The sequence below is a fragment of the Poecile atricapillus genome, chromosome Z (genome assembly GCF_030490865.1).
Source record: "Poecile atricapillus isolate bPoeAtr1 chromosome Z, bPoeAtr1.hap1, whole genome shotgun sequence".
Lineage (NCBI taxonomy): Eukaryota > Metazoa > Chordata > Aves > Passeriformes > Paridae > Poecile > Poecile atricapillus.
Window position 1 is genome coordinate 13,216,283 of NC_081289.1, and position 19,355 is coordinate 13,235,637.

The following is a 19,355-nucleotide window of genomic DNA, read 5'->3' on the forward strand; positions in this document are numbered from 1 at the left end:
CCACAGTTAAGGAAAAAAAAAAAAAAAAAAAGGTGAAAAAAAAAAAAAAAAAGAGGGAAAAAAAAAAAAAAGAGGAAAAAAAAAAACCACACCAAAAAATCCCTGCTTAGAATTCAAAACTAAGTCACAATTTTCTTATGGTATAGAATTTCCACACCTCAAATCAACATTTTCATTTGCAAATACTGTGCATCACAGACACCATATGCCTCTAAAACACTAGATATTCTGTAGTAGTTGAATTTAAAGTAAAGCTAGGAACAGGACAAAAAAGATACTGAAAACTGGTTTTACTTTGGGGCCTTGACTATTCGCAAGGAGACTTAAAAAACTGAACGGTATTTTGCTTTCATATAGAAGCATGAAACAGAGTAGGTCACCTCCAGAGCATAAAAGTGGCTTGAAAAGAAAACATCCGTAGCAGAAAAGATGGCTCTTGTCAACTACAGCAAAACCACTCGATTCATGAGGTATGAGCATTGCATCTGGAAATGCTGACTCAGGCAAATGGCCAGCTCCTGACTGCGCACCCCGACTTAACAGTAGCCAGTTTCTTCAGCCAACACAAAGACTACCAGTTCTGTACTTATTGAGTCTCTGTGAAAGGAAACTTTTAACAAACTCATTCAGCAAAACATCCCACTATATCTCCACTAAGAAGTGTATTAAACACTCTATCACCTAAGAACAGAACTTTAATGACAACCTTGTGGTTAAAACTAAAGTGAAAGCTTCAAAAATAGCTCTGAACGTAGAGCTACAAGGAAATTTAACCTACTTCCATTTTCAAACTGGCAAAAAATAAATCCATGTAACACTACAAACAAGGTTTTTGGAAACAAGGGAATCAATCACTGCATATCTTGAACATAACATTTATTTCCATTACACTAACTCGACATTCAAACAACTGAAAGCATAATACAGCTTTTACACAATGCTAGAGGAAACAGCAATAGTGGAACAGGATGTGAACAGAAGTTAGCATTAAAGTCTGATCACCATTACACCACCACCTCATCTATGTTCTCTTTACCCATCCAAAAGGGGAAAAAAGCACCCATTCATTATAACTAGGAAAAAAAAAAAGTAAACTGAACACTTTATGGTCAGAGAGATATTATTATTTCTTCCAATGGAAGTAACAAAGAAAAAGACCTTGGCCCTTGAATCATTTGCCATAGCACATAGCAACATCTCTCCCCACCACATACATATCCATCCATCCATCATACACTGCTTCCCAGTTCTAAGACTAGCCAGCTAGGAAGAGAGGGGAATGGGTGACATCAGGCCCTAGTTCCCTGTCAGACAAAGCAGGAAGACTGGATCCCCAAGTAACAAAAACAAAGACAAGAGCCTATTGGCAACTTCATGAGTTACCAATAAAGTCCCACTGAACAAAACACAGTGAAAGTTAGTGACAAAAGCATGTAATTCTTCAAGGACAAAAAATGAAATAGTCCAAAGCCACACCGTCCTAGGAAAGAGTAAAGTGTGAACACTTTAGAGATGGAACAATGTTCCTATGTGGTTCAGTGAAGTGAAGTATCATGAGAAAAGATCAACTGGACAGTGACAAGAACACGAATGGCTAGCAGAAGACAAGGGGAAAACAGAGAACAACTTCTGTTCTTATCTGTAAGACCAACAGAAACTTAAAACTAACCAGAGATACTAGTATCAGCATCATTGGTGATGAGACAGACATATCTGGGAAGGGGAAATAGTCTGATGGTACCGAGGAGGATGAGAAAAGGACTGCCTATAGATGGGACAGTGATGCAGAAAGAAACGTCGGAACAGAAAGCCCTGGGAAAGGAGACCACAAAGGTGAGAGAACTGGAGGGAGAATCAAGGGGAAAACATTATCTGGGCAGATCCCCGACAAGCCGAGGGTTCTCAGGGCCGGCGACCGGAGCGCCTAGCGCGGGTTCCCACGGGGCACCGGGCGGCCCTGCCCGAAGGATGCTGAGCCCGACGCCCGGGCTGGGGACGGTCCCCGAGCCGCCGTGGCGACATCCCCCGTGGGAGGGCCCGGTCCAGGCGGGTGCTGTGCCCTGCCGGGGGAGCCGCCGAGCGTCCCGCGGGCGGCGGGACCGGGCAGCCGGGACGGCCCGCTGGGTTACGGGGCGCCGGGACCGACGCGCAAGGGACGCACAGACAACGGAGGGGTCGCGGGGAGAGGCTCCGTCCCGGCGGGTCGGGGGTCCCCACACTTACTTTTTGTGGGGCGCCGGGTGCTTGTCCCTCCTACCGGCCGCCGCGGACTGCTTGGGCCGCCGCCTGCGGGCCTGCAGGGCCAGCACTGCCGGGAGAAGAGAACAGCCGGGAGCCGGCGTGAGCGGCGGCGGCGGCCGCGCAGCCCCCCCCGCTCCCGCCCGGCAGGCACAGCGCGGTACCTTTGCGCGAGTTCATCGCCCCGCGCTGTTCGGCGGGCGCGCCGCTCCCCGGCTCCGCGCCCGGCTCCGCTCCCGCTCCCGGCCCCGCCGCCAGCCGCAACCGCGCGCCGGGCACCGTCCGGCAGCATCGGCACCGCCGCCCCGCGCCCGCCCCGCGCCGCCGCCGCCGCTGCGCAGGCGCGGCCGAGCCCGCGGGGCCGCGGCCGGAAAGGCGCGGGCGGGGCGCGGCAGGTGGCGGCGGGCGGGCGGGCGCACCTGAGGCGGGAGCGGCCCTGCGGCCGCCGCCGAGGTGCGGCTTTGTCGGGCTGTCGAGCCCGATGGGAATGAATTCTGCCAAGTTTCGGGTCGTGGTTGGAGTAGCGGAGCGATCCGCCCTGTTGCTGTGCCACGTTGGGAGCGGTGGCAAGAGGCAGAGGAGAGAGGTGTAAGGCTCTCTCCCCGGCAGCAGCTGGGGCGTGATCAGCTTTAGTTTGTCCCGAAACCTATGTGGGGTGAGATGCCAGAACCAATTAACCTCGTCGCCAAAGCCAGGGAAATTAGATTTCCTTAATTCTGATTCTCACTAAGTTGTTTGAGTATCATGATGGACAACTCTTGGCAACTGTTTTTTCCTGCCAACGGCATTTTGTTGCTCATGGTACCAAACACTGCTCAGATTTGGCATAGTAATCACCCACTGAACACTGCCCCTTCTTACTTGAGCTATGCACAGCATTGCTCGGTGCTTCACGGTGTTATGGCTGAAATTTTGTGCCATCTATATCTTAATGCCTGGGGCCGACTATGATCTGGGTCATATCCAAAGCTCCAGTCTAAGTGTGAGGCTTGTCTGGTTTATCTTCACGTGGCACTGGAATTCCAAGGCATAGTAACTGAAGATAACGGGGGATGGTCATTAAATTTTGAGGCAGAACCGCTCCCCTAAATGGCAACACGAAGAATCCTCAAGGATGAAGATCCTGAAAGCAGCTGCAGTCAAGGCATTATGAGAGTGAAGGGAACTAGCAGTAATTGCTGGTTTTAAGTAATTGGATCATTGAGATTTCATCTAGACAGAAAATTGAATCCCTAGGTCAGGTTAGTTCAGCTTAGGAAGGGTAGAGCCACAGAAAGATAAAGCTAGACAACCCAAAAAAAGGAGGCACTACACTGTATAATGCTTTTTTTGTCTGACTAGAGAGCCTGGTGAACAGAAAACAATAGGACCATGAAGTTTCTAAACTACAGCTTTCATGAGGCACCCCAGCTGCATTTCTAAATCAAAACATTTTCTGTGTCCCATCCTCCATCATAAAAGTACACAAGAAATAAATATTTCCAGTATAAACTGCTCCCAGTAATATACAATGCTGAGAGGTTACATTTCTCCCTTACTGCAGTTAGTCTTTTAGTTCAGTGTGATAGGTTAGGTAACAGAAGGTCTTATTGAAATTTTGAAGGCTTTCTGCCGAGAAAGTTTAGGCGTATGAAAATTAATAATAGCTGAATGTTAAGAAAGCAGACTATGCATTTACTCATTGTTTCCAGGCTAATTTAGCTTCACTGGTTAAATTGTGGGCCTGTATGAACACTTGTTCCTGTGTAGAGAATGAGAGAGAGAAGCAGCTGATGATGGAGAAAACAGTAAGGCTTGCTTTTTTTCTTTGTCAGGCCAGTGCTGCATTAAAGTTATATTGTAGCTATGGTTCTAGAGCAGAAACCATCCCAGAGTCCTGATCATCTTTTCCAGCAACGTGTGTGCCATTCTATTTCCTTTAGCAGGAATTTTATATGTAGAACTGATTGGACAATTGTGTCTTAGATAAGTACAGGGAGTTTTGCTTACATCAACAGGATTATAAATCCACTAGATCTGGAGTCAGGAAGGAATTTCCCTCACGAGCATAATGTCAGCAACATAATCAGGGCAAGGGAACAACCCGCCAACACACAGAGAAAAGAATTGTTAGTACCAGGTGGGTGTATACTACACACACAATTTCATTCAGTCCAGTGGAAGCATATTTTGGGACTGTATTTTATCAGGGTTTTGTTCTTTTCTTCCTCCCCTACCCTGCCAAGCATCACTCAGAGGATGGTCATGCAGAAATGCAAAAAAAATCACAGAGACTCTGTATTTATAGAGGATTACCACGTGCAATTAACTGACTGGAGAGTAAATTAAGGTCTGTAGAAGCTAAACATATTTCAGAAAATGAAAAAATAAAAACCAACAAACCCCCATGCAATTTCTCTGTTTCAAGAGAATAATTCCCTGAGAACACAAATAGTAAATGAAATTTTAAAAAATGACAAGAATAATTTTATTTATGTTCTTGTTAAGAAAGAGTCTGTTTATTTGAATCCACTAATTTCAGGGAAATTTTCCATCTTTATTTAAACATGCATCTTTTTCAAAAGGAAATGATGAGCTAAGAGAGAAGGCAGACTAAATAGCAAAGGGCAGCGTTTGCAAAATCAGTGTACAAAATAAAGGTGAACTGAACCAGAATGTATCTGTCTGTCTCTCTCTGAACACTTTATGGGTACAGGTGTCTGTTTTGTTGCAGGGTTTATCATAGAGCTCATTCACTCAGGGGAGAGGCGCTGTGAGGTTCAGGTCATATGACCCATGCAGAAGCGGGGAACAACAGCAGATTTAGGTGATCTTAGGTACAAATATCAGGAGAGAAGAATTAAGTGTCAAATTATGGAATGGTATTTTTGCCTGTCTGTAACACAGTTTGGACCTGATACCCACAGATGTTTGGTTTGTTTCCTTTTGACCTAGCTTTGAAATATTCCCTTATTACCCCTTTGAAATATTTCCTTCTGTACAGAATAAGAAGTTACCTAGCAGCAGTCCTGTAAACATGATACTGTCATCCATCTGAGAATAACTGAAAATTCTTCCTTCAGCAGAGGGATGTTAGAAAATTTTTCCCTGATTTCTGTACTACTTCCTTTTAGCACTGCTTTTCCACTCTGTAGTAGCATGGGCTCATATCCTTATTTCTGCACTTCTCAGAAATCAGGATATGAGCCAACTTCACTCTGCTCTTGCACAGAACTGAACAAACATGAAATAACACATAAGGCAGAGGAAGAAAAAAAAAAAAACCAACGAAACGATAAGTGGGAAAAAGGAAAAAGAAAAGTATAGTGAAAGGAAATTCCCAATTACAGGCTAGCTCTCATTAATATGCAAGTCCAGCCTTCTCATCCTCTCGCCTTTCGTTGTTGTCTCTTGTTCCTTCAGTTCCCTCCCCCATTCTGAATTTCTTTAAGTATGACACGCCCAAGTAGGCATACAAACAATGAGTCTGTCCTTCTCTTGCTCATTTGAAGAATTTTCTGTCTACCAAAGTGGGTTTTTTCCTCCTCTAGTATGTAAACAAAGCAAAGAGGACAATTCTCAATTCTTTTTAAGCAACACAGACAACAAACAGATAGGAAGGATTAAGCAACAGTGACTAAGTAGCCAAGTTTCTTGTAAGATCAAGACTATTGGCTCATCAGTGCCTAAGAATAACCAGTTAACATTAATAGGAGCATTGCACAAGTTAAACAAGAAAAGTAGGCTGTTATCTCAGTAGTGTAATGAGAAAAAATAGCAGGAAGCATGAGTTGGGATTTCCAAAAAAAACCAGGAGGTCAGAAATTCCTCAGTTTAGATTCCTGGCTCATTCACTGATTCATTGTGCCCTTCCTAGAGCAAATTACATGACTCACCTGACTAATTTTCTTCATCTATAAAATGGTACAGTGCATGCCAGCTACACAGAGTTTACATTACAGAGCAGAGAACTCTTGTTTATCAAGTTAATTTGGAATACTAATAAAAGAAGAAAGGCATAAAGGACAAAGCAGACCGGTTTAACACCAATTTGATGTGAAATTAAAGACTAACCTATGCCCAGAAATAGCTGCATCAACCCAGATATATATTGAACATTGTCTAAAATAGGGCATGAACAAGCATGACTTAACTTAGATCTGAAACAGAATTAAAACAGACTGGCAATATTTTTATGAAAATATTTCTTCTAGTGTTGAAGCACTCAGATTTTCAGAATGACTCATTCTAGCTTCCCCCATTACTTCCAGCAGACTCACAAACACGCCTTCAATTAAGCTCCCTCCGTTTTCCTGGGTCCTGGTCTAAAATTTCTTCATTAGACTCCACTCTTAGCTCCCAGCTCTTTATCCAGCTTGCCCTTCTCATCTTGACCTGCATCATCTTGTTTTTCAAATATTTTCTTATTCTGTTTAAATTGGATGGTTTCTTCCTTTATGCTGATTAGAGGTCAGCAAGGGAAGAAAGGATCACTGAAAGATTAGCAACTGCTCTCAGTTTTCTGTTCAAACTCAACACAAGCAATTATAGCAACAGTTTCTCAGAGTGATGCAGTGGTGTTTTGGATTCAGTCCTACTATTTCTTTCTGGTTGACAGCTATGCAGTCTGGTCGTGCATGTGAGAGATTGACCTGCAAAGTCAGCATGGAATATTTTCAGATTTTAATAATTAAACACTCACATGTCTCCAACATGCACAAAATGCTGTTTTACAAAGTCTCATAATTCACCCACATTTAAGCAGATTTTCCTAAGGATTTCAATGCCATATCTTTGATATTAAGGCCTCTTTCTATGAAATCTCAGCCTCCTACTCAATGGTAGGGATTGACAACCAGTGAGATGAGAATCCATTAAAAATCAGATGCAGGGCTTACCCCATTTCCCTTGCTCTTGACTTGGACTACACAAACAATAGTCACAATGAGAAAAATAAGGGACAAACCATAAGCTTAAGTGTAACGTAAGAGGAAGCAATGGACTCATTTTCTCTGGAAGAATAAAGCTTCTTTCTTCCCTGTAACCTCCCCTGTACTTTTACTTGATACAAGATGTTTTCACAGCCTTCAGAAAAATCAGACACCAGCTGCCTGGTAGGATGATGCCATGTTATGTCAGTAGTACCCCAAACGTCCTCTCTTCACACATCCTGCAGTGTGACATCGCTACAACGCCCTCACCAAAACCTTTCTGGGAAATTAAAAGCCATTACTGCCCAGGGAGGACCAGTGCTCCTTTACAAACTTTCAGATTACTATGCCTACTGAAATAAACTTCTGTGAGGGGAATGCCCAGTAAAGAAGCACTGGCCAAACAAGTTTGTCTGGGTACAGTCCCAGAGCTTCACCTTGACAGCAGATTTGTCCTGTTTCATAGGAAGCAGCCATTTGGTAAAGGATGGCTCAGCTACACTGGCAACCTACATTAGCAGCTGCAGTTATCAGTACACTGTTGTTTGCCATTAATGTACAGAACATTGCCTCTTTTGCTTAATTAGTTTTGACTACATACTGAATCCAAGGAACTACTGGGCTAGAGGGGCATTTCCAAGAAGTGGCTGAAGATTCTTGTCATATTATCAAAAGAGCATTCTTTTAAAAGTATTATTTATTTCATTACTCAGCATGGGACATTTCATTCCATATGATTAAAGTTTTACAAAGTTAACAGTAACTGGATCTTACAAAGTGAAATGTCAACCAGCTTCATAGTAATAGGCACTACCAGCCTGGTTCATAACTGGTATTGACCTAGCCATTCAGTTTCATTCTGTCTGGATATGTCTATAACTTATCTATACCATGCAAAACAACAACAGGAATTTTTTCAAAAGCAGAAAATATTACAGATAATCATTAAAATAAAAGCAGATATAGCTTAACTTGTTAGCCAACGTTTTTAGCCTTCACAAAGAACACTCATGAATGAATCTTGTTATTTTCAAAGAACTGAAGAAAGACTGATTATCCACCTCTAGGCATAGGAAATTCCCTGTGCTCCTACTATAAGATGTGTAACATCAAATCACAGTGAAAATATTACAAACACTCATCTATGTTCATTCAAAGCACAAAGAATTAATCTACTGCAATTGGGCCGTGTGCATTGTTTCTTAGAAATTAATTCCGTGGGCTTGATTTTTTGGGTTTGATTTAATCATGTTTTACGCCCACTTTGCCATTCATTGTGGTAACACAAATGACTGTGGTAGGAAATATTCACATGCTTTTGCCTTCAGAGCTGCAATCTATTATAATAAACATTAAGAATGTAAATATTGTCACCAAAGAGTATGTCTTCATTGCACTGTTTACTCAAATCAGGCCTTTAAAATCACTACACTGTTAGAATATATTCACACAGTAAGTCTGTCTATTTACAGTAACTTCTAAGCCATGAAGATTTTATCCATTTTCCAGAACACTAAGTGCCTTACTAGTTGGGCTGCCTTGGTACAGATAAACCACAAAACTAAAGAATTATTAGATTAGGATTATTTAATAATAATTATTTGTTATTAAAGCTATTTCAGCTCCTAGTGAGGAAGAAATTCAGTGCAGGACAATGATTTCTTTTTTGTTCAGATACCTGACTTTAACTTGTTTTGAAAATACGGGGTTTTATTTTCTTCAAACACTAGTTGCAATAGGACTATAAATCCTTTTCCTAAAACCTCCTCCTCTGTCCTAATTTATACGTTATTCTTAATGTAAGCACAAAATTGCAGAAAACTGCAGAAAAAGAAGGATGGGAAGAACCAATTGCAAAATGATCACAATGTGTATCTGATTAGTTGGTGGCAGGATAGATCCAAACCAACATGTTTACCAACATGCTTGGCACTATTTGCATTCAGTGGAACAATGCACTGGACCATTTATATGGGAACAGAAGCAAGAAATGTTACTGTGAACTCAGTACACTCACAGCATGCCTCCTATTGAAAACCCAGGACAGAGTGCCTTTTCTGTTTCTTCCTTTGAACTGTAGTTGAAATCCATGCAGAAATATGATGATGTTGATGGCTTTTTGTACACACTAATTTATCTAAGACTGTTCTGGTTATAACAACAATGGTTGGACTTGATGATCTTAAAGGTCTTTTCCAACCTAAATAATTCTAAGAGACTATGATCTTTGCCTGCCCTGATTAAATTTTTGAATAAGGCTCCTTGTCCTTTCTTTTCCACAAAATAATGCATAGTTCAGGACTAAGAATTCTGTTACAAAATAAAGTACTGCATGAAATAGTACTGGGAATTTACCTGCAAATAAAAAAGTATGCAGAAATCTTATTTGCAGTGAAATTAATCTCAATTGCAATGGAAGTCTGCATTGCCAGCACACTATTATCCTTTTCTCTAGAGTTAGCCTTACATATGTCCAAATAGTCTTTCGTTTCAGGAGTTTATGATTGGCTATTACTCTTTAAAATCTGGAATTCCCTTGCCAGCTGAAGAAACTGATTATAGGAAATACATGTTCTCTGTATATCACCTGATAAAAACATGGGTGCTAGAGTTTATTGGGCATGAGGGGAAAGAGCAACTCAAGAAACTGTTCTTGATTTTGTAATATGTATTCTAACTTTCCAGTTGATCCCTAAACTATTGGCAACTACTTCTCATCTTTCTTTTCAAAACTCAAGATGCACATTAGGCCCATGTCCAAGGTTTATTTGCAGCAAGTTGCTTTTTGTTGGTTTTGTTTTCCTGAGGTTTTTAAGTTGTTGTTGGATAAGGGTCCTTTTCACCAAATGTGTATCTGATTTTGCCCGCAGAGAGAAGAAAGAAAAAAATGCGTCACCCTGTAACACTTCGTATCGTGCTGAGCCTTAAATTAATATTTTATGTGCTTACTGTGCTTTCATTTCATCTCTTTTTTCTGTTCAGAAACAGTTGTATCCCATACTGCCAGTGTACAGAGCCTATAGTATTTCATATTAATGCATTCTTACATAGAGGCTCTGATGGTTAGGGAGGCCCTTGCTGAGGGACGGGAGCTGTCAGATAAAAGGGATGTTTCCCAGTTAAGGTTTCGAACAGCAGAGCCATGAGAATATATTAATCAGTTGGAGATCCCAAATTGGAAGAGGAAACAACTTTTCCTAATATCTGGTAGAAGACCATTTTAGTCTAGCAGGTAATTAGCCAACCATTGAATGGAGAGAGACAGTAAGCTGTAGAACAGATACAGGGAGTTCTCTCCAACAATTTCACTGACCACTGCGATTTTCCTCATATTTCAGTCATTTGTAAGACTCATCAAGAAAGAACAGGGAAAACATACAGTTGAACATTAAAAGGAACCTGAATTATAATGCTAAGGCTAGCTAAAAATAAATCTGATTCTTATCTTTTTGACTGGAAGGCATCCTGTGAACTAAAAGAGACCAAACACAGCAAATACAAAATTATTTCTTCACTTAACACAAGTGGTATTTAGCGTGGGCACTACCTGGAACAGTGCTTTAATACTAGTACTTGTGTGACACTTACAAAATTCAGGTGGAGATAAAAAGGTAGGCACTTGGTTCTCACTAAGCATCTAATCCCAGCTTTCAGTAAGTTTAATAGTTACCAGTTAAATCATGCCTAGAGAAAATCGTTAATTGCATAGGTAAATTTTCACCAGTTGGAATTTATATTGGATTCTATGTACACATACCCAATAGAATAAGGGTCCCAAGGGGGAAAAGGAGACAGAAGTTAGAACTCCTGTCCTTAGCCAAAGGAACAGTCATACTACACCATCTGCTATCCCCCATACTAATTAATACCTGCAGAGGTTCTATTGTGGTGATGCTGTAATTCTATCCATTTTAGGCAGTGGCTGTTATCAGTTCTGTTTCTGTGTGAATCTGTCCTTTGGTAATGTCATGTTCTCTGTCCATTTTGTTGTTTTTGAGACCTGCTCCACATCGCAGTTACCACTTCACTACCTCTGCTGCAGGAATTTCTTACAGTACAGCCCTTTTTGCCCCAGTCTAAAATCTGATACAAACTGTTCTGCCTCAAAAGCTGTCAAATGTGAATGGAGACACAGATGTACTTTATTTACTTTTTCTGATATTGAATGACTCCCTACTTGATTCTTTTATTATCAGACTTACAAAAAGTGTTTATCTGTAAGAGTTTTCCGCCCTGAATTATCTTCTCTCCTGTGCTCACCCTAAAGGACCACTAGAAGGCTGTGCAAGTCTCCAGCTAGCTCACAGCATGCCCAGACACAGCTGTCCCAGAAGTCTGTTTTTGCATTGCTTAAATGAAATAGCTGTACAGAAATGGAGAAAGCCATGTGAAAACAGGGACTTAAACTGCTGTATGGTCCCTCATGGAAAATGAGTAAGACAGACAAAAATAGAAGTAGTCTTGAAGTGTGCAAGGCCACAGAATAGTATCACAGTGCACATGCTGCAATTGATGTTCATTCTGCTAAATAGGTGGGATGGATACCAAATAACTTTAATTTATCCACTTAGCTAGGCAGACTAGACTCAGGGGATCTCAAGAACATTTCCTAATGTGCCTTTTTCAGGAAAAGATTGCAAGGTATAAAAGTATAAGCCATGCTTCCTCTCCTGCCCTATTTTTGGACATCAGTGGCCTTGTGTAACTCTTAAGTTTTCTTCTCTCTGAGAAGAAATGCTTCAGAGTTTCAACACAGTAATTTTAGGTTTTTGTTATCAGGAAGAAACATGCCTTCCTGTATATTTTAAATGCCCAGTGCAGACAAAGATCCAGGTGCAACTTGCATAAGCACGTCTATGTTAGCTCTAAGTGAGCTAGTCTGGGTACTATAGCAGCAGCCTGTTATTGGGGATCTGGGGTTACTCTGTGCTAAATTAGTGAATTAATGAACTAGTAACCTAGAAAATTAGCAGGCTACGCTGCTGGATGAATGCAAGTTAACTAGTTAAAATTAGCTTGAATTTGTTAGGACAATCTGTAGTTACTCAAGATCTACAGAGCTGAGAACTGTATCTGTGATCTTGGACCTTAAATTACACTCTGCCATGTAGCAACACATTACAGTCTAGTTGGCCAGTAGACCACTGAGTCAATCTGAAATTCAGGACCCAGAATCCCCAGCTATTTCTCAGCCTTACACAGAAATGAAATCCAGCCAGGCTTGACCTTCTCTACCACCTAGTTTCATTGGTGGAATAAGAATTGAGCATGAGGCCAGTAAGAAGAAATGCTGTGCTCTGGTACTGTCTGATCTGAAGGAACTAAGGAACTAGGGTTTGGTTATACTGAGCAGCACAACACTTTGCAGTTTAGACTGGACTTGAGAAAGTTTAGACTGTTTTAGACTAATAATGTGTTTGTTGAATACTGTGTGTATAAAAACCTTTTTTTTTTTTCAGATTTAATCACTGCTTAATCATGCTTCCTGAACAGACAGCAAAGGAGCATAAACACTTTAGATTCTTTCCCCGATTTCCTTAAAATAGTGTACCATTAATTTCCTAGTTCTTAAGAGTTATTTTGGGGGAAGTTTCTAGGCCTGACATCTGGTTAACAATGCTTCTTTGTATATAGCAACGTTTCACCCCATATATTTAAGCACTTAGACTTTAAACATCTCTATTTTTACTACACTCATCTTATAAGGAAGGTTTAATTTAATTAATGAGGTTGTGGTACCCTAACTCCCAACTTCTGTTTGCAATGTCCAAAAACTTTGCAAAAAAGCTATCTGATAAGTATATTGTTGTCATGCTGCATTTATGTTTGTTTCCTAAGCAGTACAACAAAGACATCTATTAATGAAGAACAGACACTCAGTTAACTACAGACACAGTTTCTTAATCAAGTAGCATTTAATTAAATTTGAAAATCATCCTTTTGTAGGGCCGAAAGTGTAGAACCTAAACAGAGATATATGTCAAATTGCTCTTCTTTGAATAAGTACTACAGCTTGCAAGACAGTAATTTAAAAATATCAAGAAACAGCACCAGAACACTTGAAATGCCAGAAATTTTTTATTAAGTTTTTAGAGTTTTCACGCTAAATAATTTATTCATCTCGTAACTCATTTAACCTCCTTCTTAATTTATTTTTCTGAAGTGGAAAATTATTTGTTTCTACTAAGTGCAAGCAATCCCATACTCCAAGTTAATTAAAACATCTACATGAAACATCCATAAAGCTATCTTAATTGGTTTTTTACTCTTGTTTTAATTTTTAGTGGGATTTCTATTAGTATTTTCTTAGCATATTTTCCAAGAAAACAAGATTTGTACGAAGGGTCGGTCTCCCTCTGATATATTTTTAATTGATTGCCTGATTTCAAGTGAAGCTGGCAGTGGGTTTTTCTGCCAGTTATTAATTCTCAAAGTTACTGTGAGGACACTAGGGATAGCCACTACTAATGTGTCTCTTGACAGGAAATGAAGGAGAACTGAAAAGCCTTCAACTCTATTTGGCAGGATTTGAATGAGCCAACCTATTCTCCTACTGTGGTCTCAGAAACAAGCTGGAGAAAGGCAAGCAGAGGATGTACAAATGATGTACAAATTACTAGAATAATGTACAAATTACTATAATTACAAGGTGGTGTGAAGGCATCTGAGATATAGAAGGGAGCTGAGGGCATTGGGAGGAAATACAGGAAGCAAAGAAAAAGACTGGAAGAATATTTTGATGGCATCATGGTGAGAAGTTGTAACAAACACAGAATACAAATTTATCAAAAAACAACTACATTGGCTTTACTACTCATGAAACACAGTAGTGGTTTCATAGTTCAGCATTGTCTTATTTTTAATGAAACCTATCTGAACCTAAATTATTTTTAGCTAATGAACACCTGATTTATATGTAAGAGAGATTTTAAAAGGGACATTGAATTTTATGCCTTCATTGTGATTGAGAGATGTAAGAAAAATTGCAAAGTTATGATTTTAAGATAATACTTTCTCATTTGCACCAAGTTCGAGATCTTCTCATTTACTCTTTTATGGACCAGCAGAACTGCCTTCTTTCCAATGTCTAAACCTGTTCATATTTTTAACAGTGAGTACCAATATATCTGAAGCCAAATAAATAGAGATCTTTTGTAGATATTCTTAGCTCAGAAAGTACACCTGCCTCTAGGTTAGTTATGTGAACCATTTAGACTTAAAGCAGAAAATCAAAATTCATCATCTTGTTCTTTAAAGCAAATAATGGATTTGTTAGTCTGAGCTGCAGCTTTGTTTAAGGCACATTGTTTCAGCTGCAGCCATGCAGTGACTCAAGCTGCCTGCTTGTTGAGTATGTGTCTCAAACCTTGCTGAGAAAAACTGAGCATGCCTTTATCAATATGCTGTAATTGGGCATGGGAGGATTCAAGCTACTTGCCCTTGTAATTTTTGCAGTTTTTTTTAAAGTTATGAAAAATTCTGAACCTTAATTCTTTTAACTTGGGTACAGCACTGGTTACCTTGAGCTGGTTACCTTGAGCTACCTGGAGCTGATCTAGATACTTGGAGCTAAACCCTTCTGAAAATCTGCCTGCAATGTGTTGTAGAGCATTTTTTCTCTCTATCAGTTCAATGACAAATACTGTGTGCTGCTAGAGAATGCATATGCTGTTCACACACTACATAAATGTATTTTATAAAAATGCACATTTACGAAGGTTTTTTTAAGAGCTCTCTTCCGAATATATCTAAGGAAATATGGGATTGAACAGCTCTGTAGAGGGATGCTTCAAAATGCGTTAAGAAGCTTTGGTGGTTTATTAGGCTCTATGGTTGTCAGCAAGAGAGAAAGCATTGGAAATACAATGTATTTGTACGTGATTATTCACGTTGTAATTGCCACTCTGTCCTCAACTGTATTTCTGTAATGGGAAAAGTAACACCAAGAAAATGAGTGGAATTATTATTTGTAGAACTGCAGTGAGTAACAGTGGCATGAAAACTTAATGGGCCTATGAAAGAGCACTCTGTCTGCAGAGGAGTGTGTTGTCCATAGGAAAGTCTCTGTACAGAAGCTGCCCACACAGGGTTGCTGTGTGCTCTTGCAGTGCAGCAGTGAGCACAGTGTTTCTGTGGAGGCTGTTTATCCAGCTCAGCTATCGCGATTTTCAAATGGGACTTTCCTATTGCACTGGAAAGAGTTTTTCACACTTTTTCTGTTTGTAAAAGGCAGTTCCAGACCCTATTGTAAGGTGGTGTGTAGAGCCAAATAGCTGCTGATTAATGCCCTCTGTTCTGTGCCTGGAGAATTTTATGGATTACAGGGAATAAAAGGCTAATTTGTCTCCTAAAGCATATATTGATATAAATGTGATCACTTTCCTGCACTGCCTGATTTGGGTTAATGGAGTGTTCCTTCAATGTACTGTGTTTCTGGCATGTTCTGACTGTATCCATAATGTCTTTGTGTGGCCTGAACTTCCTATTCATTACAAATCAGTGAACAGCAGTAAGCAGTTCAACAAACAGATATTTCTTAAGCTGTCAAACTCAAAGCCTGAAAAACTTAAAAAGAAGTGTAATCAGACCTGCCAACTGTAAACAACAAACATTGTTCTAAAATGCAGAATGGCTTACAAATAAAATAAAACTGAAAAGTTAGGTTGACCTGCAACTCAGCTGCAGTTTATGGAAACATTAATACACAAAAGAATGAAGGCAGCACCAGTGCCTGGTAACAACTCCCTGCTTTTCTGCTTTTTTCTCTTTTCTCTTTCTGTTGCTTTCATGCACAGTGTAACACACTACAAGCATACAAAAGGAAAGGGCTGCAAGGTTCCCTGAATGGTTCCAGTCAACTCTCTTCATGTTTGACCGCTAACTCCCATGCATAGAGATTAGAGGGAGACTGGAATAGACTTTAAAGTCTATGAAGAAGCTGAAGCAACAGCAGAACAAGAAGTAGGTGTTCACTGCTCCATGCAGAAGCCTGAAAATGTACAGGTACTCTCCCTGTTTGGCCCTTCCTTTCACCTTCTATCTGCAAGAAATTATTCTGAAATTTTTGGGTCTGCACACACTTAATCTAAATTTGAAAAGATAATGTCAGTTTCTCAGTTAATTTTTCCTCCAGAATCTGCATTGTTACAAGCTGCTTTATCTGTTCCAGCAGTAATTTCAGAATTAGTTTGGACACAATGTTACGCGCTGCACATTTCCATTTGATTTTCTGTAGCAGCATTTACTGAGGCTAGACAAGAAAATGCCCAGATTTTCCAACCTGGAGCACCAGACTGCAATGATAGTCTGCTCATTTTCTTGTGTGTATGTGGTAGAAACAGATCCACTCTTGCCTCTGTTTCTACAGAATAAAGCCATCAATCCCAACCATATAATTGAAGAATTTTTACCTGCACCCACACCCACAGGCAGCCAGGCAAATACTGGTCAACAACAGAAAAAAATCACAATATATTAAGATGTTAATTTAGATATTACTTTAAAGAAAGGTTTTTATTCTTGGAAAAAGCAGTATGACTGGCAGTGAACCAATTACCAGGGAACAGAAAATGAGGAGCTGAGTTTATTAGTCAAGGTTGTCTGTCTTTCATAGTAATTCATCAAAAACATGCATGTGTTGGAAGCCCTAGAAAGATGAAAAGGTATCTTTTCAGTCCTGGAAGAGCAGACTGTCCTTTCAAGGATACAATGGTGCTTTTCAAAAGAGCAGTGACTGTGAAACTTGTCCATCAATGGAAGGCTCCTTTCAGAGCAAATCTCGCTCTACTGCTTTAGGTAGCTATTCTCTAGCGTTCCCAATTGACTAAAATTGTTGTTGCATAAAATATCTGTAAATATTACTTCTTTAATATGAGTAAAAAACAGGGGGAAACCCAGATAAATTGCTTAAGCAGCCACTTTCTGAATGGTGTCTGTCGAACCAGGCTCCTCCCTCACCGCAAGTTAAGAAGAGGAAGAAAGAAAACTCTGGACTTCAGTATTGAGGGCTTGCTTGTTTGACTTAGCCCAGCTCAAATTGTGACTGGCCAACGGGACTACAGCCAAAACCACTTCACCTCTCATTTTCTTTTCCCTGCTTTTTCTATTCCACTTCAACTCACAGTTTCCACAGAAACAGAGCAGCACAAATAGCACAGGTTTTGGGTGCCTTTCTGGAGAAGTAAATGTAACAAAACAGTCTGCATATTATGTCTCATTTTAGTGAAAAGCTTTATTAGATTCAGAGGTTATCTGGATACTAAAAATTATATTTAGAATTTTCTCTCTTCTTTTTAAACCTTTTTTAGTAACTCCATGGATTGTCTGACAAACTGGCACCAGAAATAGGAATCTAAAACTCTATTTTATCATTTGGTTTAGGGCTTTTTCAGATTTCTTTCCTCCCTACTATTTATCAGCAACATTGGCAAGTGTCTAACAGAAGAAACAGAATCAGGCGAACCACTGTACGAGCCCACTCTCCAGCTTCCACTGTGCCCCACAACCAAACTTAGTGTTATCCATAACATCGCACTTATTTCATAGCTACAGGGTAATTTTGTACACTGAAAAATACAGTGAAGGTGGTTGCTATCAGAACATATTCCATGTTCCCAGCTGACCACCTAGCAGGTACCTGAGAGGATTCAGGATTTCGCTCCTCATCCTTGCCTGTATAGGACACCTTATTTGTGTGCTCCTAGTATGGATGCACCAGTCCAGTGAATGCTTAGATAAAACAAGCTGCTGTGAAATGACACCTACTTTATTACCTATTTCCTACCTGAATTAATGAATGTTTTCTGTACTGCTTCTACAGAGCAGCCTGAAATCAGCTGTGCTCTTTTTGTCAAGCAGCCAGGAAGATGCAGGAATTAGTTTTGCCAGTGCTCATCAGTTTGAGCAACTCCATGTGTGAATGATGAATGCCAGAGGTCTCTGTATATCCTAGTATCTTCAGACAGAAGGAAAGTGATGGGTGATAGAAAGGTGAAGGATTACTTGTACTCTGGATTTTATTGTCTACATGCAGAATTAGGCACGCAAAGGAGTACTACATTGTGGCTATAATCTAGAAGTTAACCAAACTCGGGTACCAGGATTTTCTGTATGGATGATGAGGAATGAGATTGTAAAGTAATTCATAACTCTGAATAAAAATACACCAGGTATTCCCATAATCCATTTCAGTTTCACATCTGTGAATCTTTGATATGAATGCTGTGACTTCTAAACAGTTTTTAGTGGACTGATCCAGTTGCACTGAGAAAAACAGGCATTTTACCAGGAGCTTAATAGGGTACAAAATTTCACAGCAATAGCAGTGATCAAAGGCAGCTGAAATAATTCATGGAAAACCCAGTGTGACAGCAGGCACAGGCAAAGCAGGCAGGCATATAAAGAGCACACTCTGCTACCCCGCAGGCCGCACTCAAGCAGCATGAGCTGACAGGAGAACTCATTTTCTCCCTCTACCTTTGTAGCCTTGGCTGTTCATGCCTCATGTGGGGCAGAAGCTTTGCTGCACAAGAGGGTCCCACCCAGCATTTCTCCCCACCCTCCCTCTTCTGTGGCCCTCATCAGCCCTGCAGGCAGCTCACACTTCAGTCCTGTCCCAGCTGTTCCCCTCCTCCTCTGCACGAATACACAGGAAGGTCTTTGACCTCTTAAAGGCCTTCAGAGATAACTGTGAATAGGGACAGAAATATATAATTATTCCTCCAGCTCAGATCCCTATTTCATATTATATTTACTCTTTACCATCTTTTGCAAAAACTGAACTCTGCCACTCAGTTGATCTGTGGGTGATCACATCCTGTTTTGTCTGCACTACTGCAAAGCTTTACAGCACTCCTCAATCAATTGTCTAATGGGGAAATTAAGGTAAAAAGAGAAAACATATTTCACAGTTACCTCCCAATCCTATGCTTAAGGTTGATTTTCTATAGTCATATACATTCTTCATTTAAAATCACCCTGTAGAGCACATTAATTCTTTTAGAGATGAACAGACTTGGTTAATAAAAACCCTCTCTGACTAAAATTCTCCTTGTCTGTCTAGATAAGATGATTTTCCACCTTTCTTCTACTGCCAACTAATTGACAAAAGGATTTAGAGATGAATTTGAAAAATAAGGAGCTTTTTATTTAAAAAAAATGGTGGAAGGGAAAAGGGGAAGAATCAATTTTAAGGTGATGGCCTATTAA

The 19,355-nt window shown here is 40.2% G+C and overlaps 1 protein-coding gene across 6 annotated transcripts in view; it reads right to left on the reverse strand.

Annotated features, from left to right (window-relative positions):
* Positions 1–2,569, reverse strand: part of LOC131572655 (SRSF protein kinase 2) — a 129,720-nt gene extending 127,151 nt beyond the window's left edge. For all 6 annotated transcript variants that reach the window (XR_009276034.1, XM_058825908.1, XM_058825909.1 and 3 more), the window contains exons 1-2: positions 2,403–2,569; positions 2,224–2,308 (exon numbers count right to left, since the gene is read on the reverse strand). Coding sequence is in view for 5 of the 6 variants with exons in the window: in XM_058825908.1 (XP_058681891.1) it covers positions 2,224–2,308; positions 2,403–2,418 (101 nt within the window). In the remaining variant the exon portion in view is untranslated. The remainder of the gene's footprint in view (positions 1–2,223; positions 2,309–2,402) is intronic.
* Between the last annotated feature and the right edge of the window lie 16,786 nt (positions 2,570–19,355).